General features: G+C 64.9%; 1 protein-coding gene across 4 annotated transcripts; it reads right to left on the bottom strand.

Annotated features, from left to right (window-relative positions):
* Positions 1-1,672: 1,672 nt before the first annotated feature.
* MCAT (malonyl-CoA-acyl carrier protein transacylase) lies at positions 1,673-9,054 on the bottom strand. 4 transcript variants are annotated; one of them, XM_002723646.6, is made up of 4 exons: positions 8,572-9,052; positions 7,656-7,743; positions 5,744-5,961; positions 1,673-2,656 (listed from the first exon to the last, which is right to left on the bottom strand). In XM_002723646.6, the coding sequence occupies exons 1-4, from the start codon at positions 8,986-8,988 to the stop codon at positions 2,213-2,215; spliced, it is 1,167 nt and encodes a 388-aa protein (XP_002723692.2). In that variant the 5' UTR covers positions 8,989-9,052; the 3' UTR covers positions 1,673-2,212. The 4 variants fall into 4 exon arrangements, with proteins under 4 accessions (XP_002723692.2, XP_008250500.2, XP_069909110.2 ...); XM_008252278.5 differs by lacking the exon at positions 5,744-5,961 and having other exon boundaries at positions 8,572-9,053; XM_070053009.2 differs by lacking the exons at positions 1,673-2,656; positions 5,744-5,961 and adding an exon at positions 6,835-7,287 and having other exon boundaries at positions 8,572-9,054.
* Positions 9,055-12,004: the final 2,950 nt, after the last annotated feature.

The following is a 12,004-nucleotide window of genomic DNA, read 5'->3' on the forward strand; positions in this document are numbered from 1 at the left end:
TGGTGGTGACACACACGGCTCCAGACTGCAAGTGGAAACGGCCCGGGGGCGTAAGGGGCTGACGGAGGTGACCCGGGCCAGGCGCCGGTGCCGAGTTGCCTCTGCACGTGGCCTCGTTAGGGGAAGCCCACGGTCACCTCTGCGTCACCAGTTGCTCCCCAACCTCTGCAGAGAGGACGAGAGGCCGGTCCCTCCCAAGAACGGGGTGGAGACGGCACTGGTCACCCAGGGGCCTGACTGCTAAAGCGTGCCACCACGGCAGCCACGTGGCCGACCCAGGCGGGGTGGACGCTGACCATACCCTGGGGCAGAACAGCGACAGCCCACGGCAGGGGGGTGGGGGCAGGAGGGGCCCAGCACATGTGCTGTGCCGGATCAGAGACCCATGCTCCTTCCGCACGCTGTGACCAAGACCCAGTCACCTCCAAGTTCCTGGCCGTGCGGGACCTCTGGAGACCAAGAACAGGCAGGGTTCTCCAGGCGTGGGGCCCACGGATGTGGCAGCACAGGGCCAGTGGCCTGGGACCTAAAATGTCACCAGGATTTCTCCTCAGGGCCCACTGTGGTGACCTCTGTGCTGTGCCGGCCTCTACCCACGCTCAGAGCCCACAGAGCACAGGCAAGGCTCCCGTGGTGGCTGATAGCCCCTGCCCTCCCCACCTGTGGCCGACCCGCACCGGGAGCAGGCCTCTCGCTGTGTGCTCCCCGCCTGTGGCCCGGGAAGTCCGAGGATGCGCTGAGCCCGTCCCAGGCCGCCGCCGCCTCTCAGGCCCGCCCCCACACCGCCACAGCTCCGCTCTGGGGTTCTGTCCTCAGCTGGCAGCCCAGGCTCTCACCCGAGCGGAGCGCTGCCAGAGGACCAGGCCAGGGCTGCGGGAACTCGTGCCTCCCACGAGCTTTTGCACGCAATGAAGCAAGGGCCGGTGCTGTGTGTAGGTTAAGCCTCCCATGTGGACACCGGTTCGAGTCCTGACCGCTCCACTTCCGATCCCGCTCCCTACTAATGTGCCTGGGAAAGCAGCAGATGGCTGGAGTCCTTGGGCTCCTGCATCCACGTGGGAGACCCAGAAGCCCTTGGCTTCAGCCTGGCCCAACCCAGGCAGTTGTAGCCATTTAGAGAGTGAACCAGCAGATGGAAGATCTCTCTCTACCTCTCCTTCTCTGTAACTCTTGCAAGGGGATAAGCCACCTCCTGCAATGCCAGGGTCCCATATAGGCGCTGGTTCGAGACCCGGTCGCTCCACTTCCAATTTAGCTCCCTGCTAGTGCACCTAGGAGAGCAGCAACAGGTGCACAAATGCTTGGGCCCCTGTCGACTCCGCCCACAGCCCGGCCCAGGCCCAGCGAGCGCAGCATCTGGGGAGTAAACCAGCAGACGAAAGGTCTCCCTCCTGGCGCTGCAGCCTTACTTTTCAAATGAATCTTTAAAAAAATGAAGCTCCCGGGGCAGTGAGTTCTGACTCAGGTCATGGTGAAAACTGCACAAGACCGGCAGTTCTCGCCAGGCTGGGGGGGGGGGGGGAGCGCGGGGCACCTGGGGGTACTGCCGGCAACCAGTGGTGAGGGGTCGGGACACGGCACGCAGGCCCCCCGCCCCACTCCCCACAAGGGTCTGCCCGACGGCCAGCGGCACCCTGAGACTGCAGGATGCGACACATCTACACGACAGACATCTGCAGACAACCTCGGAGATCTTGTTCACAACAAGGTTTCCTCTCACTGGACACTGCACACTCGCCCCTCCCCGCGGTCCATGGTGCGAGCAGGGCGAGCTCTCCCGGGCCTGCACCGGATCTGGGCTCAGCGCCCGACCGCACGGCACTGACTTGCAGCGTCCCCGCCTGGGGCCGGGCCCAGGGCCACTGCTCTCCACCACCACACACTCTGGGACTTGCTCTCCCGGCTGTCGCGTGCAGCCGAGGGGCCGTAAGGCCGCCTGGACTCGGGGCCCAGGGACTGGTGGGCCGCAGGCATGGAGGAGCCCCTCGGCCGCTGGCCAGCCTTGAGTCTGGGCTCCCCCACAAGCAGCATGGCCGCCGCCCTGGCAGACAAACACTTCTGCAAGGGGGAGAGCGACGGAGTGTGCAAGCCCACTCGTGTGTGTGCCTCATGGCGTGGCATCCAAAGCACCTGGCACACCATCACTCTCCAAACGCCTCCACCACAAGAGGCCAGTGAGGAGGCTGGCACAGCCCACCAGAGGCTCTGGCGGTCACCGCAGGGTCTCCACGGGGTCTGGGCCGGGGTCCTCGCTGGCCCGCAGCACGTCCACAGAGCTGTAGGACTTCCAGGCCTGCAGGTTACAGCTCTTCAGGATGGCCCCCAGCTGCTGCCCAGGGCCTACTTCGAACGTCCTGGGGAACTCGGTGCCCTTCTTCCGCTCGTATATGGCGTGCATCGTCTGCTCCCACTTCACCGGGGAGACCACCTGCTGCAGCAGCAGCTTCCGGATGTGCCCGGGGTGCGCGTACCTGTGCCCAGTGACATTGGAGTGCACGGACACCAGCGGCTTCTTAATATCGACTGTCTTCAACGCCTGCGCCAGCGGCTCCAGTGCTGGCTCCATGAGGCGCGTGTGGAAGCCGCCGCTGACCGGCAGCATCTTGGTGCGCCGGAAGTGGTACCGAGCGGCGTTCCTCTGCAGGAAGTGCAGCGCCTGTGGGGCAGAGAGGCGTGAGCGCACGGCTCTGGCGAGCACACCCAGGCCGCCGTGCCAAGGGCACCTCTGGGGCACGACGCGCCCTCTCCACGCAGCCACCCCCAGTGTAACCCCACCCGTGACCACGAGGTGCACATCAGTGTTCCAGAATGTTCCTGGAGTCCTCCTGGCCCCAGCCTGGTGGGGACCACAGCGAGTCCCAGGGCCTGTGCCTTCACGCCTCTTCCTCACCGCTAGGACCAGCTCCGTACCCCACCCACAAGGCTGCCGGGAAGGGTGCGAGGGGGCGGGTGAGGGCAGCACTGGCCCCCAGGACAGTCCTGCCACTCCTCCTGCTGCTACTCTGTAATTCTGAAGGCAAAAATTCAGAAGGGAAATGCGAGCCCGGCTCAGCACGCGGGCCCAGTGCACGTGAGCCCAGTGCTGCCTCGCCCGTCTGAAGCCCGGCTCGGCACGCGGGGCCCAGTGCACGCGAGCCCAGTGCTGCCTCGCCCGTCTGAAGCCCGGCTCAGCACGCGGGGCCAGTGCACGCGGGCCCAGTGCTGCCTCGCCCGTCTGAAGCCCGGCTCAGCACGCGGGCCCAGTGCACGCGGGCCCAGTGCTGCCTCGCTCGTCTGAAGCCCGGCTCAGCACGCGGGCCCAGTGCACACGGGCCCAGTGCTGCCTCGCCCGTCTGAAGCCCGGCTCAGCACGCGGGCCCAGTGCACGTGAGCCCAGTGCTGCCTCGCCCGTCTGAAGCCCGGCTCAGCACGCGGGCCCAGTGCACGCGGGCCCAGTGCTGCCTCGCCCGTCTGAAGCCCGGCTCGGCACGCGGGCCCAGTGCTGCCTCGCCCGTCTGGTTCTCTAAAGGAAACAGCTCCTGCCCACAGGCCCGACACCTGCAAACCACCTCATCTGCAGAGATCTTCAAGATGGCAGACAGCAGTGTCCTCAGGTCACAGCCCAGCACCGGCCACGCCAGGGCCAGCTCTGCAAGCCACGTCCTGGCCCCTTCCACAGCCTGATCAGAGGCAGGGACGCACGCAGTAAGGGCCGCTCCCGGGAGACTGAGGGAGGGCTTCAAACGGTCACACTGGCAGCACGACGGTCACACTGGCAGCACGACGGACGCTGCTTCGGCTTCCTGCTGCCCCTCCACCAGCCCCCGCCTCTCATCTGCTGAGGGCCGCCTCCGCCCAGGGCACTCCACCTGGCCCCGCCCCCACGAGGGCTCAGCTTCCTGCTGCCCCTCCACCAGCCCCGCCTCTTCTCAGGAAGCTGCCCTGCCCAGCCCCGCCCTGCCTCAGGCCTGCCCTCTGAACCTGGTACCCCGGCTCTGTGACCCCCGGGCTTGGCGGCAGCAGCTGCCTGCCTGATGGCTCAGAAGCAGCAAGTGGACGGGGCGGAGCAAAGGAAATCCCTCAGGTACAAAACCAGACACCCGGGAAACGTGGGGCAGAGCAATCCCACAGCAGACAGCTCCTCAGGGTGGCACGGGGGCAGGGAGCCCCACTTCTGTCCAACCTCCAGCGGGAGTGCCAGGTAGTTGTTAACATCCCAGCTGCTCCACTTAAAAAATATTTGAGAGTCAGAGTTACAGAAAAAGGAGAAGAGAGAGACGTCTTCCATCCACTGGTTCACGCCCCAAATGGCTGCAACGGCCGGAGCTGCGCCAGGCCGAAGCCAAGAGCCAGGGGCCCCAGCACTCGGGCCATCCTCCACCACTTTCCCAGGAGCATTAGCAGGGAGCTGAATTGGAAGTGGAGCAGCCAGGTCTTGAATCGGCACTGGCATTGCAGGCAGAGGCTTAACCTGCTACGCCATGACGCCGGCCCCCAGCTGCGCCACTCTGACCCATCCCCCAGTAATGGGCCCTGCCTCCCGTGTGGGGGAAATGCAGAGTCCTGGGTGCTGGGCCCTGCCTCCCGTGTGGGGGAATGCAGAGTCCTGGGTGCGGGGCCCTGCCTCCCGTGTGGGGAAATGCAGAGTCCTGGGAGCTGGGCCCTGCCTCCCGTGTGGGGGAAATGCAGAGTCCTGGGTGCGGGGCCCTGCCTCCCGTGTGGGGGAAATGCAAAGTCCTGGGAGCTGGGCCCTGCCTCCCGTGTGGGGGAAATGCAGAGTCCTGGGTGCGGGGCCCTGCCTCCCGTGCGGGGGAAATGCAGAGTCCTGGGTGCTGGGCCCTGCCTCCCGTGCGGGGGAAATGCAGAGTCCTGGGTGCTGGGCCCTGCCTCCCGTGTGGGGGAAATGCAGAGTCCTGGGAGCTGGGCCCTGCCTCCCGTGTGGGGAAATGCAGAGTCCTGGGTGCGGGGCCCTGCCTCCCGTGTGGGGAAACGCAGAGTCCTGGGTGCTGGGCCCTGCCTCCCGTGTGGGGGAAACGCAGAGTCCTGGGAGCTGGGCCCTGCCTCCCGTGTGGGGGAAATGCAGAGTCCTGGGTGCTGGGCCCTGCCTCCCGTGTGGGGAAATGCAGAGTCCTGGGTGCTGGGCCCTGCCTCCCGTGTGGGGAAATGCAGAGTCCTGGGTGCTGGGCCCTGCCTCCCGTGTGGGGGAAATGCAGAGTCCTGGGTGCTGGGCCCTGCCTCCCGTGTGGGGGAAATGCAGAGTCCTGGGTGCTGGGCCCTGCCTCCCGTGTGGGGGAAATGCAGAGTCCTGGGAGCTGGGCCCTGCCTCCCGTGTGGGGGAAATGCAGAGTCCTGGGAGCTGGGCCCTGCCTCCCGTGTGGGGGAAACGCAGAGTTCCTGGCCCAGCCTGGCCGTTGCAGCCAGCTAGGAAATGAACCAGCGCACACAGATGTCTCACTCTGCCTTTCAAATAAATAAATACATCTAAAAAAAAAAAACACAAAAAGCAAAAACAACAAACCAGCTCTGCTCTCTGAGGACGCAGTCAGGGGAGAGGCCCAGAGAAGCCCAGAGCAGACGCGGGGAAGACTGAAGGCGCCTGGCTCAGCCTGACGGGGGCTGGGCGGCCTGTTCACGGACCCATCTGTGCATCGTGGAGGGGCCGCCCTCTGCAGAGCCTGGTCCACCATGCACCCCCTGGCCTGCAAGCACTGCCTGCAGGCCACGCCCAGCAGTGACCGCTGCAACCCTGGGGCCTCACACCCACCTCCAGGTGTCCTGCGACCACCCTGCAGTCAGGGAAGAGGTAGTTGGACACCTCGCACACGGGCTCCTCTATGCCCAGAGACCTGCAGTGCTCCCGGGCGTCCGCACAGGCGAGCGGGAACTTGGACTGGCGCTGACCGAGCACCGACAGCATCCCACTGGGGACAGCTTCGGAAGCCTCCTGCATGGCCTCCGCGCGGATCTTCACTGCGTACAGACCTGTCCAGAGAGGAGCACGGGCGGCCATCAGGATGCGCACGGCGGGCAGGGAGGGCGGCCTCAGGGGCACAGCATGGCGCAGAGGGGCACTGCCCTCACCAAAGAGCAGGTGCTGCGTGTGGTGCTGTGCCCTCTGTAACTCCGCCTTTCAAGTACATAAATAAATCTTAAAAGTTAAAAGTGCCATAATTCTACAAATCACATATACACGAACTACACACGCAGGGGCAGCCTGTGGCACAGGGGATTACCCGACACCTGCATGCTGCTCCAGTTGCAGTCCAGGTCTGTGCTAATACGCCTGGGCAGGCAGTGGGAGGTGGCCCAAGTCCTCAGGCCCCTGCCCTACTCAGGGAGACCCGGTGGAGTTCCAGGCTCCCGGCTCGCGCGGGCCCGGAGCGCACACTGGCGACTGGGTTCAGCTTTCCCTGGTGACTGAGGACTGCGCTCCCTCCACTCCACTGCTCTCTCCTCCCACAGGCTCTCAGCGGGCCAGCTGCTCGGAGGTTCCTGGGCACAGGGCTAAGTCCAGGACAAATGACAGGTTGAGCGCTGAGTGAGTGAAGAGAGCGTGCGGGGTTTGCTCCTTCGACTTGCTGGGTTTCCCATCAAACCCTGGGTTAACTCTCAGGGTCACCTTGGTCAGCGTGTCTCCCTGCCCGCCCAGAGAAGGGTCTTCCACCTGCTGGTTCACTCGCCAAATGGCTGCAACAGCCGGAGCTGGACAGATCCAAAGCCAGGAGCTTCTTCCAGATCTCCCACGTGGGTGCAGGGCCCCAAGCACCTGGGCCATCTTCCACTGCTTCCCCAGGTCATAGCAGAGAGCTGGATCGGGAGTGGAGCAGCCAGGACTCGAACCAGTGACCAAGCTGGGTGCTGGCATGGCAGTCGGAGGCTTAGCCTGCTATGCCGCAGTGCCGGCCCCGACCTGACTTTTAGGCCACGCGTGCCCAGATCAGAATTATACGCTCCTCCTGGCTTTGGTCAGCTCAGCTCTGACCACTGGGGCATCTGGGGAGTGAGCCAGAGGATGGAAGACCGACCGACCGACCGACCGACCTCCCTCCCTCCCTCCCTCCCTCTCTCTCTCTAACTCTTTCAAATAAATAAAATAAATAAATAAATAAATACCCTCCTTGGGACACTGCTCAGAGGAGTGGCTGGGTCCAAGCCCCAGTTCTGTTCCGACTGCAGCTCCCGACGCGCGCACCCTGGGATCGCAGGTGCAGGTCAAGTGCCTGAGTCCCTGGGTCCCCACCCAGGGGAGCCTGACTGAGGTCCCGGCTCCTGGCCTCAGCCTGGCCCAGCCCTTCTTGCCGCAGGCATCTGGAAAATGAGCCAGCGGGTGGAAGACCTTTATTTGCCTTTCCCTCTCTCTCTCGTCTGCTTTTCAAATAAATGAAAACGAATCAGAGGGAGTCAGTCTGTGCCGTTCCTCGCCTGTTTTACTTTAGGGAAAAACGCTTAACTGAAGTGAACTGGGCTCTCGCTCAGTGGAACGTTGCGGTCCCTCCCAGGGGGCAGCACTGGTGGTGTGCAAGCCAAGCAGACTGACCAGCACGCGACTGCGTGAGCTTAACGAAGCAGGAGCCCCTAAGCGTCCCCCAGTGTCTCCGCCGTCCACCGCCCGAGTCCAGTCCCCAGCGAGCCCGCAAGACCACACCGCTGCACAAAACCGAGCCCAGCCTGCACACCTTCAGAGAAGTCCATGGCTCCAGCAAACACCAGCGCTGCAAATTCTCCCACACTGAATCCAGCGGCCGCCACGCAGTTCTCGATCACCTGCGTGACAGACAGAGCCTGAGGCCAGCGCTGGGCTCCCGCGGCCACGCCCCTCTCAAGCCCGCCTCCCGGTACCTGAGCCCACAGGGCGGCCCTGACCACCACCGTCACCATCAGAGGAGCAACCTCCCCGGCAAGGGGAGGGAAGGCCGGGCAACGCTGTCTGCTGGACGAGTCCAGCCTGGGGCTCCCCGGTCCTGCCTGCAGCAGCCCCTCAGGCAGCCAGAGTGGAGGTGAAGGCAGGAAGTCAAGGGCCAGGCTCCCGGAGGCACAGGCACTGCGCTGCTTAGCTTGGGGGGGGGGGGGTCCAGACTTCGTCTTTCGTCTCTGGATGAGGGAGGGGCCAGGGGCCAGGGGCCGGGGGCCGGGGGCCGGGGGCCGGGGGCCGGGGGCCGGGGGCCGGGCCCACCCCAGGTGCTGACAGCGCCCACGGAGCTCAGCACACAGCTGGCCCTGCCCTGAATCGACGTCACCATCGCCCAGCGCCCTCCAGGGACTCCTCCATTCCCCCTCCTCCCGCCTCTACAATATAACCGCGCGCTCTCTGCAAGGCGGCTACCAGGGCGACAGGGACCAGAGTAACTCTACCTTTAATGTTACACACGAACACCAATCCTGTCTTTGGGTAAAGCCGCCGCCCGCAGTGCCCGCCTCCCACATGGGCACCGGTTCGAGTCCCGGCTAATCCACTTCCCATCCAGCGCTCGGCTATGGTCTAGGAAGGCAGTGGAAGCAGTCCTTGGGCCCCCGCACCCGCGTGGCAGACCCGGAGGGAGCTCCCGGCTTCCGCCTGGCCGCAGCGCCCCCGCCCCCCGCCGCGGGCCTCACCTCCGGCTGCAGGTGATGGAGTTTCTCCACGGCGGCCAGCGAGGCCACGAAGATGGCGGGCTGGCAGTGCACGGTGCGGTCCAGGTCCTCCTGCGGCCCGTGCAGGCTCAGCGCCAGCAGGTCGTAGCCCAGCACGCGGCTGGCGGCGTCGTAGAGCTCGCGGACGCGCGGGAAGCCGAGCAGCCCGCGGCCCATGCCCACCAGCTGGCTGCCCTGGCCGGGGAAGAGCAGCACGGAGCACCGGCCCGGCTCCCGCCGCGCCGCCGCGGCCCGGGGCTCCTCCGCCGCTGTCGCGTCCCGCAGCAGCTCCGCCACGTCCACGGCGCCGGACGGGGGCCCCGCGACGCTCGTGGCGCCGCGGCGCCACCCGGCACCCCAGCCCCGGGCCCACGCGGCCCGCGCGACTCGGACGCTCATGGCGAAGCCCGGAGCCCACGCGCGTTACCGTGGTGACCGAGGCCCGACTGCGGCTGCGCGGCGCGGCGCGGTCCGTGGCGCATTTCCCCCCGGGGCTCTTGGGAGCTGGAAGAAAGGTTCCGCAGCTGCTGGTTCCGCCCAGCAGGTGCTGGGGCCTGGAGTGACCCCACCGGCCGCCTCGGTCCCCACAGCCGAACCCGGAACTCTGATATTTATGCTTCGTGCCTGGCTCTGCGTTCTTTCTCGCGTGATCCTCCCAAGCAAGATGACGGCTGTCTTGGGTGCCCTGCAGACCAGACTCCGGGCCTGGCCCCTAAGAAGCCCATAGACAACAACCCAGGGAGTCCTTGGCGTTGACCAAAGCCCTGGACGTTGCCCGCTCAGTAGCTTGTTGAAGGGCTCACATGAAGCGGACATGGAGGAGTCACGGGGACTGCACCACGGCGCCGAGGTTGAGCGGCAGAACCAGGGACCAGGGAGTCTAACTCCGCTGCCTGCCCCGGCTCCCTGCCCCTCCCCCCTTGTTAGAATGTATTATTCCATTCGACAGGCAGAGTTAGAGAGAGATCGTCCATCCACTGGTTCACTCCCCGGATGGCCACAACGGCCGGAGCTGTGCCGACCCGAAGCCAGGGGCTCCCTCGGGGTCTCCCACGTGGGTGCAGGGCCCAAGCACTTGGACCCACATCTTCCGCTGCCCTCCCAGGCGCATTAGCAGGAAGCTGGATTGGAAGTGGAGCAGCTGGGACTCGAACTGGCTTCCTTGGGATGCCGCAGGTGGCTTTACCTGCTAAACCACAGCACCAGTGCTCCCGCTGGCCTCTTCCAAGGAGCCCTGGACGCACGCACCCCGCACACCTGGTCATGAGGAATCCAGGTGGGATCGTGGGGTCCACTCAGCCTGCTGCAGCAGAAAGCCACAGGGCGCGGGCCCTGCAGTGCAGGCGGTTAAGCCACCGCCTGCGACGCCCGCATCCCACACGGGTGCATTGTGCCCCTGCTGCAGCCAGCGCTCTGCTAATGTGCCGGGTGGGGGTGAGCTAGTGGACAGAAGAGCTAGCAAGACTGCCCGCCGGCGCTGAGACCCCGCCCGCCAGGAGCAGGCAGTGGGGGCAGTGCTGGCCACACCCCCGTGGCTGCGGTGTCCGAAGCAGAGAATCTACTGGACGAGACCTCTCGGGGCCTGGGAGAGCGTAATAAAATGTTCCACTCACTGGTCCACTCCCCAAATGGCCACAACGGCCGGAGCTGCACCAATCTGAAGCCAGGAGCCAGGAGCTTCTTCTGGATCTCCCACACGGGTGCAGGGGCCCAAGGACTTGGCCATCTTCTGCTGCTTTCCCAGGCCATAGCAGAGAGCTGGATCGGAAGTGGAGCTGCCAGGACTGGAACTGGCACCCATATGGGATGCCGGCGACGCAAGTGATGGTTTTGCCCTCTGCACCATAGCACTGGCCCCATGAATAAATATTTTATAATATATATAATATACATATAAAGGTGCTGTTTCTTCCAGCTTCATGGCCTGATCACCCCCATGGCCCCCACCACTGACGCCATCACACTCAGGATCAGGCTTCAACACAGGAATGCCAGATTTCAGGGCACAGAACGCTCAGTTCACAGCAAATCTGCGTCCCCGGGTTCATCCTAAGAAAAGAACCAAACGAGCAGAGGTGTCCCTGTGGAGATGTTGACAGGAGAGTGGAGCTGGGCGGGCGTCTCCAACCAGCAGGGTCAGGTCACTGAAGTCAACCGGTCCTGTGCCGTCCCGTGGTACGGGGCACGGAGATTTCCCAGGTAAGGCGTGACGGAGGACGCACTGCCTGCAGGAGCCCGCCAGTCCACAGCAAGCCCACGGCCAGGGAGAACAGGACAGGGACACCCAGCGACAGCACCTCCAGGCACTGGACGGCGGTGCGACCTGGCTGGGCTGACCTCGCCCCAAGTCCCTCCCAGCAGGGCAGGAAGCTAACAGGCTCCTGTTGGTGACAGCTTTAGAATGGGCAGCCCAGCTCCTTCTGGATGGAGGTGGAAAGAGGCCTGGGCGGGGGAGGCTGGCCCCTGCCTCTCCCTAGACACCAGCACCGCCCCTCCCGCACTCCCTGTTGCCCGGAGCAGCTGTGCCTGCCTGGAGGCCGTGTGCCTGTCTCCAGGACTCTGAAGGAGGCCCTGGCTCCCTGCTCAGCCCAGCCCGTCCACCGCAGGGCAGAAACGCAGGATTTCCCAAGTGTTCCCTTCCTGCAGGCTTTCCCAAGAGCTGGGCGGGGGTGGGGGTGGGGGTGGGGGTGGGGGGTAAGGCCACGGGGACCCAAGAATGAGGAAGTTGCCATCGCCCTGTTGTCAACATCGAACACCATGGCCTGAGTGCTTTTTAAAGGATCCAGTCTGGGGCCGGCCTGGGAGAGCAGCGGAGGATGAGCCAAGTCCTTGGGCCCCTGCTGCCTATGTGGGAGGCCTGGGTGGAGTTCCAAGCCCTGGCTTCCACCTGGCCCAGCTCTGGCCATTGGGGCCATTTGGGGAGTGAACCAGCAGATAGAAGATCGATCTCTCTCTCTCTCTTTCAAATAAATCTTTAAAAGAGAGGGATCCTGTGAGTTGTCACAGCCAAGACCCCTGCCGCCCCTGTGGTGCCCCTCTAAGAAGAGAGGGTCTGGGCTCCTGGCCCAGGAGTGTGTGTGCACCTGCTGCACAGCCTCGTGTGGCCCTGAGGTCCCCTGAGGTCGTGACAGTGCAGCCCCAGCCACAGCCTTGCTCTCTGCCCCAGAGGGGGCTCTGGTGGGCGCTCACAGGGTTGAGGCCAGGCTGTCTCTACAGGCTTGGGGTCTGGCACTTCCCGGCATCTGCTCTGCCCTGGCCGCGGGGCCCCTTCCTCCCCTGCCAGCTGTGTGCTGCCCCCGGCTTGCAGAACGAATCGATGCCGGGTTCAGGCACCTGCGCCTGGGCGGCCTTCACACAGCTTAGGGATTGTTCAATCCCAAAGTCAAGGCCAGCGGCGTGGGGAGGGGGTCACTGG

The sequence above is a fragment of the Oryctolagus cuniculus genome, chromosome 11 (assembly GCF_051225735.1).
Source record: "Oryctolagus cuniculus isolate XC-2025 breed Fujian yellow rabbit chromosome 11, ASM5122573v1, whole genome shotgun sequence".
NCBI classification, from domain to species: Eukaryota; Metazoa; Chordata; class Mammalia; order Lagomorpha; family Leporidae; genus Oryctolagus; species Oryctolagus cuniculus.